General features: G+C 39.0%; 2 protein-coding genes across 2 annotated transcripts; both read left to right on the plus strand.

Annotated features, from left to right (window-relative positions):
* Window positions 1–5,442: 5,442 nt before the first annotated feature.
* LOC104947035 (protein FAM83H) lies at window positions 5,443–13,830 on the plus strand. Its single transcript, XM_010772963.1, has 6 exons — window positions 5,443–5,684; window positions 11,092–11,286; window positions 11,405–11,737; window positions 12,730–12,894; window positions 13,034–13,158; window positions 13,246–13,830. The coding sequence occupies exons 2-6, from the start codon at window positions 11,164–11,166 to the stop codon at window positions 13,796–13,798; spliced, it is 1,299 nt and encodes a 432-aa protein (XP_010771265.1). The 5' UTR covers window positions 5,443–5,684; window positions 11,092–11,163; the 3' UTR covers window positions 13,799–13,830.
* Window positions 13,831–17,078: 3,248 nt separating this feature from the next.
* On the plus strand, window positions 17,079–22,635 carry LOC104947036 (differentially expressed in FDCP 6 homolog). Its single transcript, XM_010772965.1, has 8 exons — window positions 17,079–17,134; window positions 19,688–19,762; window positions 19,949–19,996; window positions 20,159–20,213; window positions 20,965–21,054; window positions 21,134–21,197; window positions 21,298–21,364; window positions 22,200–22,635. Exons 1-8 carry the CDS (start codon window positions 17,080–17,082, stop codon window positions 22,301–22,303), a joined length of 558 nt encoding a protein of 185 aa, XP_010771267.1. The 5' UTR covers window position 17,079; the 3' UTR covers window positions 22,304–22,635.
* Window positions 22,636–22,749: the final 114 nt, after the last annotated feature.

Below are 22,749 nucleotides of genomic sequence, written 5' to 3' on the forward strand. Positions count from 1 at the left end.
CCCTCCCAGCAGCTTACACTGGGAAACGAAACTTAACATCATAGTTTCGTTTTCCTTCTTGTCCTCGGTCTGATGAAAAAACAGATTATGACAAGCCAAAATAAAATGCTGCACGTGTAAGGGAATTTCCTGTTATTATACTGACCATATATAATTACTTACTTGGTATGTTAATAATGAATGAATGGGAGAAACATGTATTGCATCCATAGACTGTATATGCATCATGTATGAATTGTATAAACCCTTTATCTCTGTTATAAGTTAAACCAAATGTATTTTCTCATCTGTTTCTATAAGATTGATTTTGAGCTACTTTGTAGTTATTGTATAATTTATCTTTTACCTATTGTAAACTTTGATCCTAGCACAAATTTAATCATGTATATACTTCTTAATTTCTTAAGCGATGAGCCTCTTCTCATGCTGATATGATAATAACATCAGCATGTCAATCTTTGCCCATGTGATTGTTTGCTGTTGTTTTTGCTTCATTTGCAGTATCATTACTGTAAGTGTGACGAAACGAAACTGATGACACATCCCAGTTCACACCTATGGTTCACACACTTAAACTCTGGTCAGTAGGGGGCAGTATAAGACAGCTGCTTGATTCATGGTGAAGGATGTAATTGCAGTGCGTTTGAACATAAGGGTGACATCTTTTGGTGCACAGTGGAAACAAGTATTTTAAGGAGTCCCGGGATTTCCCACAAGCCACTGCCAGTTTCTTAGAAGTGGGAAAACTGGGTCAGCTTTCCTCTGATATAACAAAATTAAATATACTTTGATTACTGTAGAGTCCCTCCCAGATGAATTTAACTGACAAGAAACTCACAATTTACATCTTAACATAACACAAAGTTATGGTTACACACTGCTTTTCATTGTGACCGGGTATTGGTGATATCCATCACGTGTTTATGCCACAAACTGTTTTCCCTCTTTGGCCCGCATGTCAGTCTTGGAGGTTTAAAGCCCAAGTTGTTGGTGCAAACACTTGTGTCACCTTTCCACTCTGACGGTAAAACTGTTTTGGATCTGTGTCCTTTTCACACTTTAAGGTGTTTCAAGAGATTTGCTAATAACTGTAAACAATCATGGTTTCACCTCAACCACATTACAACCTGTCTAGGGAAGTTAAAGAAAGCTCAAGTTCAAAGATACCTGTGATATGTGGGAGCTAGTTTATCTTTAAACTATGTTGGTGAGCATCAGCAGCTTTCATTGAAATGTCTAAATAGGTTTGATTCTTTGCTCTTTAATTATGTCTTGATTTTTACTAATTATTATACACTGTACATTTTAAAATAATTGATGCCAGTCTGATGGTGTCAAGCCGGTTTGATAAATGAAAGTCTTTGTTTTGCTGTTTGTAAAGCTTTGCATGTTTCCTGGATAATCATTACCACCATTTCAAGACGATCATGTTGATGGTAATAATAGCATTAAAATGACAACACCTGTCACAGGTATGCATTGACACACACACACGCACACGCACACACACACACTCTGACACACCAACGTTTACCTACTATAAATGAAGAACCTGGCCCTCACTGTGGGGACTTTCCTTCTAAGTTGTTGTTGGTTCTTGACGATGCCCCACCCAGTACCGATTGTCATGTTATGAGAGTCTCATGGCAAAGTCTCAAGTTCATCCCCACACACACACACACACACACACAAATATGTATGATATAAATGATACAAAGTTTTTTTTAATTAATAAGAGGATCATGTTTTACTCGGGGACTAATTATTTTTGCTGGATCTTGTTCTGTAGGTGGAAATAAAAGGCCTGCACAATATGCATACTGAAGGAACTAAAAGGGAAATGTCATTATATGTTAGGTGGTAATGGGAGTGTAGTGTCGTCTCATTGGCGTGAGTCCAAATACTCACAACACTGCCTCCCACATACACACATACGTAGAGCAACACATACATTGTATATAGTGTTGAAATGGACGTGTTTGCACCTTACCTCTCCGCACAGTAGTGTAAAGATGACCTCAGGGCCCCAGTTTCCAGCGAGTCACATTATACTCAGATGTGACATTACAGCGTGAGAAAAGCATGCTGGGAAAGCTTACAGGGCCCCAGAAAAAGAAAAGAAAGAGAAGAGCAGACTCACAGAGTAACCTCTTTGTATCAACGTTATAAAGTATAGCAGTACATTTCAGCTCTGGGACAGCAGCTAATTTAGCTATAGAGATGTAGAAAGTTCATCAAGTGAAGGAAAAATCTATAAATAGCTTTATATTTCTATTCTGCCAAAAAAAACCATCACCTCTTCTGTAAAAGACCTGAAATAATTGAGTCCTGCACATTGTTGGTGTTGAGTGACTCCTGCTCCGCTGAGCCGCTCTCCGTTTCCTAGTTATTGTGCTTTTGTCTCCCATCTCTTATTTCACTTGGACGACAAAAAGTTTTCCGCTGAAAAAGGATGATGATAATCGTGTGTCTCACAGGACATCCATTACACGTTTGTCCTTCCTGGGAGAGGGATCCCTCCTCATCGTCTCTTCCTTGGGTTTCTTGCTTTTCCCCCATTGACAAAGGAGAGCTTTTAACTTATCCAAAGTGAGTGTTGAAAAAAGACAGAGGGCAGCAAAATGTAAACCCTGAAGCAAATGTATGTTTTTGGGCTATATATAATAAAATGTACTTTTTAACATCCATTATTAAACATTAAGTTCACAGTTTGTTAGGAGACACTTAAGCTAATTTGAAGGCTTGTGATGGCTGAACAAATTAGTACTGCATCATTTTTCTTTTTAAATGTGGAGCATATATGGTATTCAGTTGTGGGAATGTAACTAAGTACATTTACTCAAGTACCCCTACATTTTTACATGCATTTTTAAACGTCACAATCAGGATTATATAGTATTCTATATAATGCTGTGAAAAGAGAAGTTCTGCATACTTAGTACTTTTGATAGTATAAGTAAATTAAGCTGATAATACATATGTACTTCTACTTAAGTAACATTATAATCTCAGGACTTTTACTTGTAATGGAGTATTTTCAGAACATAGTATTTATACTTTTATCTGAGTACTTTGTCCTGCTCTGCTCTTGTCTTTTATTCACATTTAACTTTTATTATTCTCACTCGAGTAACCTCCATTACCAACATAGACCTTAGTCATGCACTTTTTTTGTTTTTGCTCTTAACTCCATTGTCAACATTGAACTCTAACTGCCATGTCAATAAAGTTTGTTTGAATTCAAATCGTCCCGACTCCTCTGCCATGTATGCTGAGATGCAAGCCAGGATTTGGCTGCTGCCTAGACTCTGCCTGGACCTGTACACCTGTCCACTGGCTGCCAGGTGACTCAGAGAGGGAGGGGGATAGAGGGCGAGGGGAGGAGTTGGGTGTGGTGTAAGATGCCTTGAGCACATTCCTTGCAGCTGCCGCACCCTGCGTTTCAGCGTCTGTATACCTGCTAGTGTTTGTTAGCAGAACTTTTTCATGGAGGCAGGCACTTTCTCTCTATTGGAACTTCTTTCATTGGACACGATTTCCCTGAAACACACATAGTATTCTTAATGATGCACAGTCATGGTCTACTTGTAATACTCACATGGCTGCATGCAAACACTTTACTCTCCTTCCATATCTCTGTCATGCTGAGAGTTGCACATTTGCATGAATTGGAAAAGAGATGAAAGGCAAAGTGCAAACTCCTGCTATTTGAGTGTGTAACAGCTCAAAAGGGCAAGGGCGCATTCAAACAGGAGGCACACCCTTAGGAGCAGCACTGAACATACAGTCGAATTCATAAGTGTGTGTTGCTCTCAGAGGGCCATAAAACAAGGTGTGTTCTGTCTGATAGACATGTTTCAGGACAAAGGACGGCCCATAAAGTGCACACACACAGCGCTGTTTAACCTTTACATTACATTACATTGCATTTAGCTGAAGCTTTTATCCAAAGCGACTTACAATAAGTACATTCGACCAGGAAGATACAACCTACCTGTATTATGCCTTGAGTTCATTTCATGTTTGCTGTTGTAGTTGACTGCAAGTGAGTGACACAGAGAGGAGGATTGAGAATCTAAATGAGAAGTAGTGCAAGGTAAATAAAGAAACACCAAAACAAAGAGAGCAAATCAGTTAAAGGTGGAGACTGAAGTTCAAAAAATGTTGGATTTAACTCAGACAAGCAGAAAAGGAAAGAGACATAATAGATAATCATTCACATGTTGGAAAAAAGTGTGAGAAGAATCAGTCAAATCCAACAACTTCAAATTATGTTTAAATTTGTACATGCACGAGTAGCGTATCTGGAATCTAATGATTACCTGCACTGTCACTTTATGGCCTTCAGAAAAACAACCTACTAAAATATAGCCCATATTAAAGAAGGAGAAACTGAGTGCTGTAGCCTGCACTAGAGAGAGACAACTGTTAAAGACTGCTGATTCAGTGTTTTGCCACGGAAAAAAACAGCATGAGTAATTCATACCGTTTCTGTAGAGAACGTGGCCTGCAAAACAACAAAAAACAAGTTAGCCTAAATAACTGAAAAGAGGCTAATTAATACAGGATATTAGAAAATGCTCAAATGTGGTACCACAAAGAGAGAAGCGCATAAAGTCGCCAAACAGTAATGTCGAATGAATAAAATTGTTATTTTCCTGTCTGATCATTTACACAAAGCATTCCTCATGGCAATATTCAGACACATTAACCAACTGCAAACCCAGACATGTCAGCGTGTTAGCCAACACTTATCTAACAGCACAATACAGAAATATCAACTAGGGAAATAGTAATTTTATCTGGTAACTAATAGCTACCAGTGCATTAAGGTTAACAATACAAACTATAATCAATAAATATATTGCAAATAAGACAGTATGGATCCTTTTAAAGAAGAACCACAGTGTGTAAAGTAAGATATAAAATACATTATATATAAATCCATTCAAATGATCCCTACCTTAATCAGCAGCAACATTTAAGTGGTTAACACAATAATAGCTGCATAATTAAAATAATATATAAATATAAATCTATCTTGAATAGGCCACATGTTTACTTTTGGTAGACATATTTTACATTGTATTGTACATTGATAGAACTTTTACATAGATTACTAAATGTAGGACCTTTACCCCTTACAGAGTTGTTCTACAGTGGGATAAAAACAGTTTTAGATATGAACTTCTTCTTCTTCTTCCACTGTAAAGATAACTAGACAAGAGCAAAACAATGCCAAGACCGGGCAAACACTGTAAATAGTACAAGGAACAAGGCTGGCACAAACTGGCCTCGAAACAATTATCATCAGCAATGACATAAAGGTCAACACTTATATACTCCACTGGGAGTGAACTTCCAATGGTCTTCGGCTGCCTGGGAGGAGTCTCCCGGCGGAGGGGGAGAGCCTGCAGGAGCGGCCGCTGCTTCCTCATTCACCGCGCTGTCTATGCCGAGTGGCGGCGGCTCTGGAGGACCTCAGCCCGCCGAGAGAAGCACTTATCCCGGCCTGGAGTCTGTGGAGAGTCGGTGTTGCTGATCGGCAGCGGAGGGTGCACACCGGGGGGTTTGGCTGTAGTTGTAGCCGGATCTGAGGAATTTGATATATTTCACCGGGGAGAGCGATACCCGTTGGTACAAAGAGAGGAAAGGAGACAAGGTCTGCAGCCAAGTTATAGGAGGTAGGGAGTGGAAAATAAAGCGGAGTTTGAAGTTGCAAAATGGGACAAAGAACCACTTGTACAGATGCTCTATTCTATTCTGTTATATTATTGTGTCCCGTTAAATTATATTTTAAAGTAATATATATATACTTTAAACTCTATTCTGTCCTGTGTTATTTTATAAAAATGTCTTACTACTTGATTAAGTTTTATTATATTCTAATTGTATCTTGCTTTAGACCTACTGCATGTGTTCTTTTCAGTTTTATCGTCCTTTAACTCTATCCTAATTATTTCCTATTTTTCTATTCTATTGAAAGGTGTCCAGGTCCTGTCCTTGTATATCCTAACTGGTATCATAGTTCCCCCCACCCCCCCCACCCCATATTATTTTCCATTCATTGCTCAATCTATGTGGGTAGAATCAAAAAGTGAAATGCGGGTTACTTTCCTCACCAGCAGCAGTCTGAAGGATTAAGTCATTGAGGTAGCTGCTGCCATTGCAAAACCTGAACAGTATTGTTATTATAGTCCAAGCACACAAGAAGGCTCCGTGTTGGCTGGCACTAAATACTGCTCTCTCTCCAGTCCTTTGAAGACATTATTGAAAGAGAAAAAAAGCTAAATTTAGTCCGACTGTGTGGATATTTTGTAGGGAACGCAAGGTGATAAATTATGTTTGAATAGACATGGACATTTTAACAAGCATGTCTAATGCTTGGTTGCACATTGCTAAGGATTGCATTGCATGTCATCGGGCTAACTTGACATCCCTCTAATAATTAGAGGGATGTCAAGTTAGCCCGACCTTGCATTATCTCAGCAATTATCTTTAAATTAGAGTCTAATCCAAAGATAATTGCTGAGATAATAGAAGGTCGTTTGCGACTACACAGACTGTTCTGTTTAGCAATACGCGTTCCACAGGTTGTCACCTGCATACTTTGATCTGTCCTAGGCTCTCATTGTATCTTTTATTGCAAACACAAAATCAATTGTGTGGGCAGCTTTGACTCACACAAGCCATTGATTCAAACTTCACTTCCACAGGCTGTTCCTCCATTCATTCAATGTGACTCACTGGATCGGAATAATCCAACATGTGTTTATAATTTGAGGGGAACAGTTTGTAGAGCTGGCATCTCCACATGATTGTGTGCTTCTTTTTATAGTTTTCATCTTCTTACACTAGCTATATGGCCGAGCAGAAGGCCAGCTTTGTTTGCATTTGATGTATTACGAGGGTTCATTGTCTGTGGTTATCACTCATGTATGCACAATAACGTGCTTCTGTGAGTAGAGAAGGAGCAGAGTAGGAAATTTTTCATGCATTTATTGTTGGGTTTTCCACTCAAGAGGACCACAGACATTAAGGCAGTTGGAACATTTGACGAGGACCTGTTTTTCTAGCAGTGCTGCTATGTAACACAGTTTAAAAATTAGGGATAGGTGCCGCCATTTTTCCTATACATTCTTCTGACCTTCAGCTGTCTTTTTGTGGCATTCAACATTAGCACTGAGGTGTGATGATACACAGAGAAAAGATGTACTCTGTGTTTGCTCTTATCTATGTTAATCTGCCCAAAGAGGCATTCAAAGTTCCTGACACAGGACGTTACTGGCTCTTCTCTCCTAACCTGTTTTCAGGTATTCGTTTCTCACTCCATTCACACAGAATTATCGCACAGAATGACTGGACCGGAGAGGTATGCCGGATCAATCAGAGTGTTTGTTTAGTGAGGAGTGTTCAGATGTGTGCGAGACAAGAGAGGAAACACAAAATATAATTTAGAGTTTGTCCTTTCAGACTCGTTTATCTGGTTCACATGTTGAGACAGATAACCTTTTCTCTCCCTCAGCTCTTAATGTTTCTCCCTCTTCCCGGGGCAGGAAGGCTGTGAATGAGCAGTTTTCTCGCTAAGTGAGTAAACGTTGGGCATCTGAATATTGGGTTTATCCACCATGAGGAGCTGCAGTCGGTCTCTGGCCGCCCCTGTGGTGGTTTAGTGTTTCAAACCACCTTTGTTATTGGTGCATTTAGAGCAAGAAAGCCTTGAAAGTGAGAGAGGAACAGAGGGAAAGAAAGATCTCTCTCATCATGTCTCTACTGTTTGATGCATTACTGCAGTTACTATAACAACAAACAAAGCAGTGGTATTTGTTTGAATATTGGACAGCCAGGTGAGGTGGAGGACGGCGGCCATGTCTCTTTTTCATTGTATTTTTTTCCCCGTTGGTTCGTCTGCATTGACCCGTGGTCCAGAGGGTGAATAAGAAACCCCCGGGCTCTGTTTAGTGCTACTGTTCTCTTCAGGCAGATCATATTCACCTCAGGGTCCATCTGCCCTGCTATTTCTCTACGGTAGAGTGTTTTAACCTTCAACAATTTAGAACTCTTTCAACTCATTTTCCAAGTAAAGTGCTGAATATTACCTATGGAGCTGCAAGATTAGTTGATGCCTCGACTGGTGGAACTTGCTGAATGTTGCCATGAGGATAAACTCAATATCTTTAGGTCTTGGACTGTTGATCAGAAAGCAAACACAAAAATAAAGCCATATAATGATAATAGTAATTTCACCCTTTAGGTTTTGGAAACTGGAATGCAGCGACACGTTAAACGATGATTTCACAATTTGCATATTACTTGCAGTGTTGTTTTTTGGCTGTTGCTATGTTGCCACATCAATGGATTTTCTGAGATTAAAACGTTATGACGACCACAGGCAGGTGCACATCTCTCTCTTTATGGCTGTTATCACAAGTCCTCAGGTATGCATGCTTAATGCTGCCTCATCAGATTCACTTAAACACAGATCAAGCCTCAGGCTGCTTCATGATTTAAAACATTGAGCAAAACAAGACACATGAAAGTAGTTTAGACTCTTCCATTTTAGAAACTTGGCATTAGTAAAGCTATCCCATTCAAGCAGTTTGTGCGTCTAACGTGCCTCCCTGTCCACTATGGAAGTTTTAATGTGAACAGGACAGAGCAATTTTTGTGGTTAAAACCCAGAAAGGAAACGGGATGTCAGCCATTTTACCAGCAGATGAATCATCAGAGAGAGGTATGTTGCAAGTTATCCCCAGGCCAGGCCGGGCGACCCAGTGACTCACGAGGCTCTGAATAAACCGGCTTCTCCCTATGATTACGGGTAATGCCATAGGGACGTTTTCCATCCCCACCAATCTCTTTAAGTTGAGTGGAAGTTCATAGAAAACACTTCACACACTCTTTTAACAGGTAAACCCTTCCAAAGCATCTACTCACCCTCCCACTCAGACCCCAGGTCACACAAACCCTGATCATGAACCCAGGCTGTCAGTCAAACATAGTTGCACAGAAAGACGTTTCTGTTGTGATTTATCCACACAGTGTAAAACACTTCCTGTTTTGAACACATGTTGCGATGTGCAGAAGGAACACTTGTATTGTTTGAGATTGACAAAGTATTGAACCAGATTTCTTCCAATACTGGAACTGTTTAAGTGGTTCTAAACATAAAAGTCTATGGAGCCCGGAAGTGGCTAAAGGAGAGATATAAACAGTCAAATCATTCCAATATGTTGGTACATTTTTCTTCGCTCTCTGGCTTACATCTCCTGCATCAGATGGCCCTACAGTCCGCAGCTCTCAGGAACATTTTAAAGATCAATGAGGGTTGTCCTGGATGGCTCAGCTGATGGTGCATAACACGTGGTTGTGTTTTAGGTTAGCATCCGGCATTCAAACTGTTTAGTGAACCTTTACTTTATCTTTCCAAGCACATACAGTAAACGACAAAATAATTAACAGAATTCAAGTAATAATGGAAAAACCCTCACTAAACCAAGCCGGTCAAACCTGCTTTTGTTATTAAAGCTGAAACACATAGTTAATTCATAATTTTTTAATCTGCAACTTTTTTGATGACACAATAATCTTTTTTCCTTGTTTCATCTTCCCAGCTGTGAGGATGTGATTGAACCAATCAACAAGCTTTTTAATGTTGAAATAATGAATCTATAGCGGAGCCCTATTTATTATTATTTGTATGATTATTATAATGTCCTTCCTTGTTGTATTGTTGTTGTAAGCTTCCAGTTTGCCTGGTTTAGTTGTCTCTAGCTTTTGTAAATGGTTTTTGGATATTGTATATTTGTCCTTGGAGTGAGAAATTGTAATCCATTTATCTGCAGATTAAATCATTTAAATAAGGTTGAACTTTGATCTCAAGGTTAGTTGATCCTCAAAGTGAATCCCAAACGTTTCCACCGGCTCTTTCTCAAGTAAAAATTAAGAAATGTAACAATGTTCCTTTCATACACGTAGATTAAGTGAGATCAAGTACTCATCGTTCTCTAAATGAATGAATGTGTTACGACTGAACCTGATTTTTCAGGATGAGTTCCGAGTAACAACTTGAAGCATGACGCACCAGCAGGAAGATTTGCTGAGATATGAGAGAACCTGTCTGTACACCTCGAAATGCCTTTCCCACCTCTTCCCTACACCTCCCTTTTCTCTAACTTCACTTTGTTCTTTCTCTCCCTCCCTTTTTATTTTCCATATCCTGTTGTTTTTATATTACTGCAGTTTTTTATATAAACCAGATTGAAAAGTAAGTTAGTAATCTGTGCTATTAGTATGTTACGTTGAATTAAACGTTAAATAAACAGTGCATGATGCCATTAATAACAACTTTATAAATGGGAGTATATTGTGAACAGCATGCATTGATGATTGATGATGCATTGGCATTAAATAGGTTGCAAACAATATATCAGGTTTTTTTTATTATTAATATGGCCTAAGGTCATCCAGTCAATTATTATATGACAAACCACTTCAAACAATTATTTCAATTGTAGGTAGAGAGCCACACCTATTCAGTATTTGTATTGTTTTAACAAAATGATCCATAGACTGCACTCATTTACCCGTCTTAAAAATGGAGACGTGGCCCTTGGATAAAAAATAAATAATTGTGCAGATCTGTCACAAATGTTAAAATCTGTAGGATTATAAGCATGTGGTATTGTGTGGGGAGAAGTTGTGTAAACATGAAAGGTGAACTTGGTAAACCTACTGCACAGGCCTTTGCCTCCACAACAATAGAATCTTTGTGTCGGAGGTTACTGGTAATCTGTGTTGTGAACCCTGACACAAATTGTTCTTCCTCACCACCCTGAAGAATATTTATATCAATTAGAAGTAGTATAACACAAATGGATGCTTGATGTGTTATCCAGTTGCAACTGTGACTGAAAAATAGTTCATCTAAAAAATGCTTTAAGATTCTTAGAAACCTTAGAATTTTTTTTTTCTCTCAAACCCTTAAATGAACTGTACAAGCGCCTGTATAAATAAACATTTTTACATAATGTTTTTTAATTTAACAACGCAATTCTGTCTCACACTGACCTTTTTGTTCTTTCTGCACAGGTTCAAATTCCCTCTCCCTTTATCCCTTGCGACCCTAGCCCTGACCTTTGACCCGCCCCTCTCTCTCCAATCATGGCACACCGATCCCAGTCTTCATCGATTGGGGAAAACCCCCTCGACCCAAATTTCCTGCCCCCACATTACCGTGAGGAGTATCGCCTGGCTATTGATGCTTTGATAGAGAATGACGTACAGGTAACCCTGCAGCTTTCTAGGTTTTTTAACGTGTGATTGTAAATAATATTTATATAAAACTCTCTAAGAAGAATACATTGTATTTAACGACATAATGAATTTGGCTTTGTCACTGCAGGGTTACCATGAGTTCCTCCAGTCTGCGGATGTGGTTGGTTTCTTGGCACAGCAGGAGATTGATCTGATCAAATCCACGATCCACGCGCCGAACCAGACCTCCGGCATGCCCGAGCTGACGTACCCTGAAGGAGGTCTGGAAGAAGATGGCTCCTCCGACACGTACTGGCCGATGCAGTCCGACCTGGCCGCCCCGGGGCTGGATCTGGGCTGGCCGCTGCCCCAGCAAAGCTTCATGGGGCCCACAGAGGTCACCACTCTAGTGAACCCCTCCGACCCAGACATGCCGAGCATCAAGGAGCAGGCCAGAAGACTCATCAAGAATGCACGCCAAGTAAGTTAAACTTGTAAATCCGGTTTGCTTTCAGCTGGAATTTAGGATGCGATCAAAGATTTCAATGTTAGTAAATTATTCAGTGTGCAACAACAAACATGTAAAATATGCTTTTGTATCTGACACACTCTATGAATAAACTATGATGTAATTTAAAGGTCCCATGTCATGCTTTTCCGGTTATTACCCGTCCCCTTGCGTGTTATGAATTTTTATTTTTTATGCATGTAAACGGTCTGCAAAGTCTTTCTCTCGAATCAAAGTGTAACTCCCTTGAACATTTTTAAGATAGAGCTGCCAGGAAATGGTGTATGTGAGGGTTGTGTTATCTCACTGTTAGTTTTATCTACAACTGTCATATTTGCCACCACTCCCTTTTAGATGAATTTATAACAGGTTGGCCTTATGTAAGATTAAAATAAAGTTAACACTATGTGTACATACCAAAAGCAGTCAAACCTGTTTGACTGGGCCGTGTCATTATCTGTCCTCCATTTTTATCTCAGGAGTCATTCATCTTTCTATGACATGTCTGTTATGTACATTTAATTGGGAATAACGTACGGTGTATTGCTGATACACTGAATGTAGTTAAATAGCCATTATGTCTATTTGAGAGACGTTATTTTACTACATGAATACATTGTATTTTACATGTATACGTACTCAAATGTAATGAGTTCTTGCTGTTCTGAGTTTGTATCTTCATGGTGGATTGCACTTATTGTATAACGATTTGGATAAAAGTGTCAGCTAAATCAAATGTAAGGTAAATAACGTTAGAACAAAGATTAGTCTTGACATCCAACTCATTTATCACACTGTCAGGAGAAATGTGTAAACAGTATGTTAAAAGTACCATAAAAGTGATCACATAATGTGCAGTCCTCTTTCCTCAGAGCATAATGTTCTCTGCTTTATCTTGCTGATAAAGTCCCTCTGAAACGGACCAAACCTAATTTTGTATTTTTTTGTTTTTGCTTCTTCTTCAGGTTATTGCGATCGTGATGGACACGTTCACAGATGTTGACCTTTTTGCGGACCTCTTGGATGCAACAGCACGGCACGTTCCAGTTTACCTTCTACTGGATGAGCAGGACTCTCATCAGTTTATCACTATGGTCTTAAACTGCAAAGTCAACTTGGATCACCACCCTGTGAGTTTGCCTTTTTTTTGTTTTCTCAAAAGAGTCTGAAGAGTTGGCTATCCTTTAGCATTTATTTTGTTATTTACAACATGTAACTTCCATCACGGCTTGCATGTGTAAATAACATGATTGGAATTTGTTTTTACAGATGTTGCGCGTCAGGACGGTGGCAGGTGTAACCTATTATTCCCGCACGGGGAAATCATTCAAGGGGCAGGTGAAAGATCGTTTCCTTTTGGCTGACTGCAAAGCTGTGCTGAGTGGCAACTACAGGTGAGTCATTTAATTATGTTTATTATGTTTGTTGTACATTTATTCTGTAAAGTACTTTAATTGACTCTATTGTCTTATTTCTTACAGTTTCATGTGGTCCTATGAGAAGATCCACCGCTGCATCGCCCACCTCTTCCTCGGGGAACTGGTGTCCACCTTCGATGAAGAGTTTAGAATTCTCTTCGCTCAGTCAGAGCCGCTGGTCATTGACCCATCCAATGGAGCACTTGCTCTTTCTGACAGCAGCAGCACAAGCAGTTACTTAGGCACCCAGTTTGGTTTGAAGAGGACCCAGTCTTTGCGCACCCCCGTAGGTTACCGCAGGCAGCCTGAGATTTCCCCTGCCTTCCCCTATGGCGACTCTTCCGCAATTCCTTTCCGAAGGAACGATCCATTTCGTCACACTGTTGAACCTGGGACAGGAGTTACAATTGGAAAGTATTCCCAGCAACAGTTTCGTCTGCAGCATTCGTTCCTGGAGCAGGGAAGGTCCATAGTTTCCAGGCAGATGGATGCGAGTAGCAGTGCCTTCCAGAGGCACAGCTATGCTGAAGGAACCCAGGAAAGCTACTCATCTTCAAGGCAATACATGAAGTCCAGAGTCATGAATAATCTGGATGAGACAGACATCCACAGGTAGTTAACCATTTAATCCCTACAAATGTTTGGAAACTGTGAATTATTTATTTCATAATTATGTATCACCAGGGTTGGTGATACAAAAATCAAGTAACTGTATTCAGCTCGCGTTACATTTGAAAAACAAGTAATCTGATTACAGTTACTTTCGTAAACCTGAAGTGAATACATTTTGGATTACCTATTGGAATTATTGGTGGAAAGATTTCCTCACAACATTTAATATTCATTACCAAAGGTACAGCCGAATCATCACAGCGCACAAAACCTATTACCGCCGCAGATGGACCAAAAAAGGGAGCGTTTGAAAAATATTCGCGGGTCCGCTCAGTGAAACAATAACGAAACATGGAGGAACACAAGTCTGCGTTTAAATCGTGTGTGTGTGTGTGTGTGTGTGTGTGTGTGTGTGTGTGTGTGTGTGTGTGTGTGTGTGTGTGTGTGTGTGTGTGTGTGTGTGTGTGTGTGTGTGTGGGTGTGTGGAGGTGTGTGTGTGTGTGTGTGTGCGTCCGTGCGTGCGTGCGTGCGTGCGTGTGTGCGTGTGTGCGTGCGTGCGTGCGTGCGTGCGTGTGTGCGTGTTTGGTTAAGTGCATTGCTTTTGAACTTATCAGTCTGGACTCCCTGTTTCTTGACTCGTCACTTATTGCTTCTTTATTTATGTGTTGGTGCACTGCATTGAAGGAGTGTGTGTGGTTAAAAGTTAAAAGTAAACACATCAGCCATACCGCTCTTTAGCCTTTCTGATGATTCTGAAGGTAAACACAGTGAAGGCGGTGGGTGAAAGGCACTGCGCGCTTGTCTTCTCAGAGGCTGAGTTAACCCTCCCGCTGCCTCCAGGTGCTGCAGAGATTTCATGAAGGGAAGGAGGTCCTGCCAACACTGGCAGGACAGAAGACGACAAGCCCGTTCTAAGCCGGGCTTAGAACGGGCTTGTCGTCTTCTGTCCTGCCAGTGTTGGCAGGACCTCCTTCCCTTCATGAAATCTCTGCAGCACCTGGAGGCAGCGGGAGGGTTANCCAAATGGCATGCTGAAGTGATTCCTTTGGATTTGTTGCTTTTCAGGAAATAATTGCTCTGATATCAGAACTTCACTTACCGAGTACAGCAACTTAAATATTATAATGGCAAGAGAATGAAGATCAATGTTGGATGTATATAACTTAACATGAACATAAAGCAGTATTTATAAACCGTATATTCTTACGGACATCTTTTGAAGAGGAAAGAGAAATTAGTTTTTAGTATAAATCATTACATAAGCTGATGTGTCCCCTTTTTTTTTCTTTACTGTTCTTACTAATTTCCTCTTATCTGGTCATTAATGTGAAGTGCAAATGTAGTGCTGTGTTTTCTTTTTCTTATTAGCTAATGTGAACAAAACGTTTTGGAATTCCTGACCACCTCTATATCAAGCTAATCCAGGTTTCAGAACTTCATTATTAGCTTTTAGGAAGTAAATGGACGACAGACTTATAACTTATCTATTTATTGAGCTTGATGTAGGTACCAGCGTTGATTTGAAGGTTTTTAAACTGGTGTTGAACAAAAAAAAAACTGTTGTTTGGAGTTACTTAAGGGGATTCTGAAACCATTATATACACAAGGTAAAGGAATCAACATGCACTGGAAGACAGAATTCTCCTTGCACATAAACACACACCACTCGACTGACATATTCAACATGAACATTTTTTTATTCTGTAACTTCTGTTCAGATTTTTCACCTCTTGCATGACCCTCTCATTTGCATGTGCTGATAATGCACAATTTACAGATATTCCGGTTTATGAGAGAGTTGGGCAGCCCTGGTAAACTCTTCTTTTTTTTTAACGTTTGTGTTTGTATCTAACTAACGTGTACTTGTACAAAGCACTCCTTAGTGGTTTGATGTGTATAGATGAAGTAATTTTGGGGTTTTGAAGTTCTGTTTTCATTGTATATTTGCATTAAATCAAAGTGGAACTGCACTCCTCTACACAGCTGTTAGCTTTTCATTAAAACTTATCAAATATAATTGTGTCCAACTTTGTGTGTTAAACTGTTTTGTTAAATTTGGAAATAGCCTACTAATAAATCATATATATAATATCTAAGAAAATAATACAGTTAAAAGGGAAGTTTTATGCAGCTTTGGAACTTATACAAATAACTAAATCAACTTATAAAAACGTTGATTTATTAACTGTCAGACATAGAGCTGAAACTTTATTTTTCAGTTGTAAAAGGTCCCACTCAGTAATGTTTGATGTGTTTATTTGGGTTTTTTGTTACCGTATATACAAAGTGACGCCGATGTTTCCATAAGGCAATTACAAATGCTGAGATATACAAGCCTTCGGTCTGGGTCGTTTATGTAGCTCCAAAAAACTATACGCTGAATTACAGATCCCAAATGTAAGTCAATTTGAAAAGGTATGGTATATAGGCCACTATATCCATTCAGAAAATAGACGGCCGGCGCACTTTTGGCGGCAAACGTTGAGATCCCTCCGCTCCTTCAGTTAGAACCGGTTAGAACTGTTAGTTTAGATATCTTAGGAAAAGACTTCCCTCGCTGGATAAACATGTCCGAAACCACAGGTTAGACAGCTTAAATTTATATTGAAATATAAGTCACTATAGGGAAAATTGTATTACATTACTGAGTTTAAGAATCTTCCAAGGAATCTTCTTATATTGATAAACGGTAGTCTGCTGTCCAGTTGACTGTGTAACTTGTAAGCTAAAGCTAACTTTAAATAAAACAACCCAGAGTACTGTAGTGAAGGAACGTACAAAAGCATTGGCTTCGTATTCAATATGTTCCTTTTTAATGTAGCGTATCACTCAAATATTGGCTATGTTACAGTCAAGTAGGTGTGGTTACATTTTTTAAACATTAGCATTTGTATATGTTAGCTAAAAACGAAGTCTGAGCCCTAACCTGAAAATAGCTTTTAAGCAGAAGGCTTGTATGTTAACTTTAACAAACGTAACTCTTTATAATGTAAATTAAATAATAAGGGAAACCTAAAAATACCTATGACTTTGTGATGCTTTTAGATATCTAACACTTACGGTATATAAGCCTATAGGCCTATGCTTATTGGGACATTATAGAAGTAAGACCAAAACTTTTCACTTATCTAACATGTATTTTTCTTTCACAGGATTTAACATTGGGGACTTGATTAATGTTATACCGCTGAACGAAGGTGAAGTAGCACATGTTATACATTTAAACCTAAAAAAAGATCCTATAAACAAGGCTGACATGTTCATGCTCTGCTGTCAGGTGGAGGTATGCATGAGCCCAAAGTTGAACAGCTGATGGGCAAATTGAGGAGGCTGCAACAAGGTAGAGTTATAACATTATAACGTTTTTTTTTTATTTCCAGAAGTTACTGAGACATTTGATGTGCATTGTATAGCATACTAAAAGGAAAGTGAGTAGTGTAGGATAAAGTCTGGTCAGGCAGTTCAGAAAACAGCGACATATTTTGGAGAAAGATGAGATCAGTTTTTGTTTTCTAGTTAAGAAAACACAACACCTCCATATCCTTTTTGTGTAACTTGTGAACCTTCTTTTTTCATCTAACAATTGCATTGAATGGATACTGGACACGAAGAATACAACATTATTTGAATTAAAAAACAAACTGCTTCACAATTTCAGTTTATTTAGAGGTAACACAAAGAGTACAAAGTTAGGTAAGATGAGTCACTGTCGCGCTCTTCCGTCTTCGTGTTGCATTTGGTTCGTGTCGGCGGTCCCTTGATCGTTCATGGTTTTGCATTCATACTAAAATATTAATCATTCGATCAATGCGAGTCCTGTTATCACAACAACATTTAGTACGTATCTTTAGAAAGCAGCACTTATATACATTTGAAACGTAGCAAATGCATGATGTGGATTTGGGAGTCAACATCTTGAAATGTGTGTTAGTCTTTGTAAAATAACCCTTCCGCTTCCGATGTTAAATCGAGCTGTTTTTCTTTTGTTGAACACTTCAAAACTACTTAAGAATAAGCACATGGACTGAGTGTAGTGTGTCATATAGAGGTAAATTGTTCCTGCAATGTGAAAACTTTAATACAAGGTCGTCTGAGATTGAGAGAAACTGAGAGAAACCTTTGTGAATGCGCACCAATGAGAAAGCAGGGTTTGCTCTGTTATGCAAATGAACACGTTTCCTTTTAGGTTTAACCGACAGAACAGCAAATAGAACATACATATTTATGAACGAACAAAATAAAGGTCAGAATTCAAGCAACAACACATTCAACTACATGTGGTAGGCAAAAGTTGAATTCCGATATCGAAACTTAAAACCATGAGTAAGACCGCTGTTCTGAATGGTCTAACAGGCTCTCACGTCGTTTTGACGGTATCTTCAGTGAGGTACATCCTTACCTGTTACTCCTAATAAGGAGTTTCAGAACATGATGAATGGAGAGCCATGAGATATGATTAATATCTCCATCTTAGAGGGAACTGCAACACCCTCTAAGACCAGTCTGACATAAATGTGAATACAAATCCATAACAATTTAATAAAGCCTTCATTGAAGACATTAAGTACATTTTATGGATAGTTCACATTATATTAAATTCATAACATCAATAATAGGAGTCCAACTGATAAACTGTGTGCATGGAATTTGTGTCAAACAATCAATTTGAAAATTATTTCCTGTGAATATGACATCTTTTCTTTTAATACATTTTTTAGTTTGATTATGTTCTTTTTTTAACTTTGACGGCTTTTCTAATGCAGGGCGAGACAAATGTAGCTTGTCATCATCACTGTGTGCTTTTACTATGATACACACTGACTGGCCACTTTATTAGGTACACCTGTTCAACTGCTCGTTAACGCAATATATCTAATCAGCCAATCAAATGGCAGCAACTCAATGCATTTAAGCATATAGACATGGTCAAGACGAGCTGGTGGAGTTCAGACAGAGCATCAGAATGGGGAAGAAACGTGGCATGGTTGTTGTGGCCAGACGGGCTGTTCTGAGTATTTCAGAAACTGCTGATCTACTGGGATTCTCAGCACAACCATCTCTAGTTTTGACTGAGAATGGTCTGAAAATGTAAAATATATAGTGAGCGGCAGTTCTCTGGGTGAAAATGCCATGTTGATGCCCGAGGAAAGTGAAGTGAAAACTTTACGACTCAACGGTTAGATATTGAGAGAAAGATTTGTGATTGTGCACCGCGAGTAAGACGGCTGTACGTACTGATCTTAATGTTTCTCATATCATGAAGCTGGTATCTTCAGTGAGGTACATCCTTACCTGTTACTCCTAATAAGGAGTTTCAGAACATGATGAATGGAGAACCATGAGATATGATTAATATCTCCATCTTAGAGGGAACTGCAACACCCTCTAAGACCAGTCTGACATACATGTGAATGAAAACAGCTATACCAGAGTCTTCGTAGTGATGAAACTGGATGGCAGGTATGTTGGCAAATATCGCTATTTCTTAACGACTCATGTGCACAGAAAAAAACATGTGGTACATATGTTACAAATGATTTCCACTCTTTTGTCTTGGATATACTGCATTTCATGTCAGTACGGGTTTTGAAAAAAAAACTAATTCCATTCATATTTGCATCACAAAACTATAATAATATATAAACGAATTGTCTGAGTAATCCATTCAATGTGTAGCTCAATGTGTTCTATAGCATCTCCCTTGCAGAAGGGGCAGTGACTTTGCTTGTGAACAAGGAAAATGTTGAGAACTTATTTTGTTCTTTTCATCATCTTTGAGATAAAAAAAATAATTAGCAAAGTTTTTTTTGGTTTACCTCTCTACTTTTTACATTTCCCCACATTTGAACTTCTGAACAGTTGTCATGTTTTAGTCACACTGTTTCTTTCAAAGGTAAAATAATCCTGGAAGAGGAAATCAAGGAGATCAAATGCGTCAGTGACTCTTCGCAGAAAGAACTGGCATCTTGTAAGACACAAAATCATTCATAATAATTATATTTGATCTGTATCCAATGAAGCTATTGTAGCTGTTGCTAAAATATAAGTAGAAAATACATGTATTTGCTATCTTATTTGCAACTATTTATGTCTCATGTACCATATATTATGTTGTTTATTATCTATCATTACTAACCATTGTCGTTGTTTACAGTACAAACTGAAGCTTACCAACAGGAAGGAATCCTTAAAGAAAAAGAAGGTACGCAGACAAACACGTGTACATGTGTATTTGATTATATCCCAATAAGTATGAACATTTGTTGCCATGTCGTGTTAATGTTTTGGCTGACTGACTGTCTGGAAATAAATCTGTCATGTTAAAACAAACACAATACATTGAACTAAGCTGATTGTTCTCCAGAGCTGTGCAGGAAGCTTCAGTTTCAGAGTGCGGAGTCTGAGCAGGACTCGGTCAGGTGAGCTCGGCACCAACCAGAATACATATATAGAAATGCAGCTATAAAGAGTTCTGCTTTGAGTTTCGCTTTAACGTTTTCATTTCTCCACTTTGTGAAACTGCTGTTGGTGATTTGTAACACTAGATGGCAGCAACTCATCAGAATCCTAGATATTTATTATCCTCGAGAAATTCTCTGATGGCTGTATTTTCTGTATTTGTTAGGACATGTTGGATTTGTTTTTCTGAGCCCTTCCATTTGAACTGTAAACAAAAACATAAGTAATGTTTTGACTCGGTTCCTAATTGACTTGTATTGATATCTATTTCTCTAGTTGCCAAGTTGATGTACAAAGAATTCCAGTTTGTGTCCCTTCATACCTTTTCAATGATACATTTCTACTCCTTTCTATATATTGATTTGATTGAATGAGCAGTTTTCCTAAGGCTCTAAGGAAGATGTGGAGTGTTAAGGCTTCGGAGTTTGATTCCTTTCTGGGTCTTTGTTTTATCGTCAACTTTTCACTTCTCTAATTGTACATTTGATATGTATTGCGTAGGGCTAGGTGATATCTTCTGTCTTGATAAGGGCATAACAATATAGCATGTTTTCTAGTAATTCAATAAATACATACGGACTAATCACATGGCAGAGCTGATTTCTGTATACTAAATGAAATACTTACGACAGAAAGGTAATGAGTATTTTCTTATTTTAAGAAGTTCAAGTATTATCTTGAACCAAGTGTTACATTGTGTGTGTTTTGCAGGCAGTTAAATCAGAACAGGAAAAGTGAGGAACTTCTGGAACAGTACAGATGTGAAATCCAGGAATTCAAGCTTAAACACCGGAAGCAGCGGTAACGATTTACAATGCAAGGATAACTTGAAAAAATACTTGAAAATGTGGATTCAATAATATCAGCCTTGTTATTGCAGGATGAAGTTTGAAAACCAACTTCTTCATCTGATAGAGCAGCATAAGAACCTGCACTCTGTCTTTGTGAGTTAGTCTTATGTTGTATAAACATGAGTACAACATTTGATATACTTTCTCACATCTTCAAAACAGAATAATGACAAACCTTCAAACTGTTACTTAGTCTCTAGAAAGGCTCCCAGATGAAATCACAAGTGCAAAGAATAGAAGAAGTCAGCTGTTGGCAGCCGGTAAGTGTCCTCTCTTAACTCATGCCCATCGTCTGCAAGCCATAAAACATTGATCCTTTACATGCATGACTTCAGTGTTTATGTTTGGTAGTAATGCGGACCCAACAGCAGGGGAGGCAGGTATGGGAATGTAAACATAAGGCAAGCTTTTATTAACTTAGAAGCTGGTACCAAAACTGAAGAAGTAGGAGAAGTAAAACAAAAGGAAAGTAGCGAGCAAACAGAACTAGGAGGACGCAGGAGGGCAGACAAGGGCAACAGGAACAACCATGGGAATGATGTGAAATAAGGAACCAAACCATGGGGACAGGGACGAGGAACACAAGGGAAAGCAAGACTGAATACACAGAAGGGTATCACAAGAGAAGACACAGGGGAGGGGAGGTGAAACACAGGCAACAGGTGAACAGAAGACAATCAGACAGGAGGGGAAACAGACAGGAAGACAAGGAGAAAATGACTTTGACTGTGGCTGTGAGGGAGTGTGGTCGTCTTTCAACCAGAAGGTTGTGGGTTCGATCCCAGCCCATGCAGTCAACATGTCGATGTATCCTTGGGCAAGATACTTAACCCTGAGTTGCTCCCGATGGCATGGCCAACGGTGTGTGAATGTGTATGAATGTTAGGTCCTATAGAGTAAGGTACACTGCTCTGTATGAATGGGTGTGAATGGGTGAATGACATGTAGTATGTAAAGCGCTTTGAGGGGTCTTAAAGACTGGATAAAGCGCTATATAAGTACAGTCCATTTACCATTTACCATTTACTTTCAAAAATAAACAGACCGTGACAATGTTCCATTTCCAACACCTCTGATGGTCTGTGACTTTCACAGAACAAATGAAGTTGGCTCAGCTTCATCGCCTCCAAGAGGAGCTGGAAGAGATGGAGGAACACAAGCAGCGAGCGACCACAGCTGCAGAGACTCAGGGGGAGTAAAACGGTGCGATTATGGGTATTTGGAAAGAATCAGAGGCACCTTGTTTTACTGCCTGTTAGATGCACTTTTATTGCTTTGTGTCAGGTAAAAGCCTTAAATCTAATAAATGTCACTTCCTGGGTTTAATCTATTCAAGTGTTGCAGGATCCTGCCAGACCCATAGTGCAAACACCTACAACTTCAAACTGTTTATTCCTTGGCTTCTTGAACTTTTTGATATGAATTGTTTGTTTTTTCAGATTCCACTATCCTGTATGTTCATCTTATCTAAATAGTGTGTATTGATATTATATATAAAAGTGTTCATATACTAAAGAAATGTAACGTTTTGACATGTTGTAATGTTGTTAAATGGGTTCATATTATAAATCTTAAAAGAGCCTATACATGAAAACAATACAAGTCACTACAATAAACACACTTACATGTATATATGTGCACACAG

This window comes from Notothenia coriiceps, unplaced genomic scaffold (genome assembly GCF_000735185.1).
Source record: "Notothenia coriiceps isolate Sejong01 unplaced genomic scaffold, NC01 NC01_scaffold00011851, whole genome shotgun sequence".
In the NCBI taxonomy this organism is placed as follows: Eukaryota; Metazoa; Chordata; class Actinopteri; order Perciformes; family Nototheniidae; genus Notothenia; species Notothenia coriiceps.

Excerpts from the sequence above, each read along its gene's own strand:
- LOC104947035 (XM_010772963.1), top strand. The coding sequence starts at position 11,164 with ATGGCACACCGATCCCAGTCTTCATCGATTGGGGAAAACCCCCTCGAC. Across the intron at positions 11,738-12,729 it reads TCATCAAGAATGCACGCCAA|GTTATTGCGATCGTGATGGA; the intron begins GTAAGTTAAACT and ends CTTCTTCTTCAG. Across the intron at positions 12,895-13,033 it reads TCAACTTGGATCACCACCCT|ATGTTGCGCGTCAGGACGGT; the intron begins GTGAGTTTGCCT and ends TTGTTTTTACAG.
- LOC104947036 (XM_010772965.1), top strand. The coding sequence starts at position 17,080 with ATGCATGAGCCCAAAGTTGAACAGCTGATGGGCAAATTGAGGAGGCTG. Across the intron at positions 19,997-20,158 it reads AATCCTTAAAGAAAAAGAAG|AGCTGTGCAGGAAGCTTCAG; the intron begins GTACGCAGACAA and ends ATTGTTCTCCAG. Across the intron at positions 21,198-21,297 it reads AGAACCTGCACTCTGTCTTT|TCTCTAGAAAGGCTCCCAGA; the intron begins GTGAGTTAGTCT and ends ACTGTTACTTAG.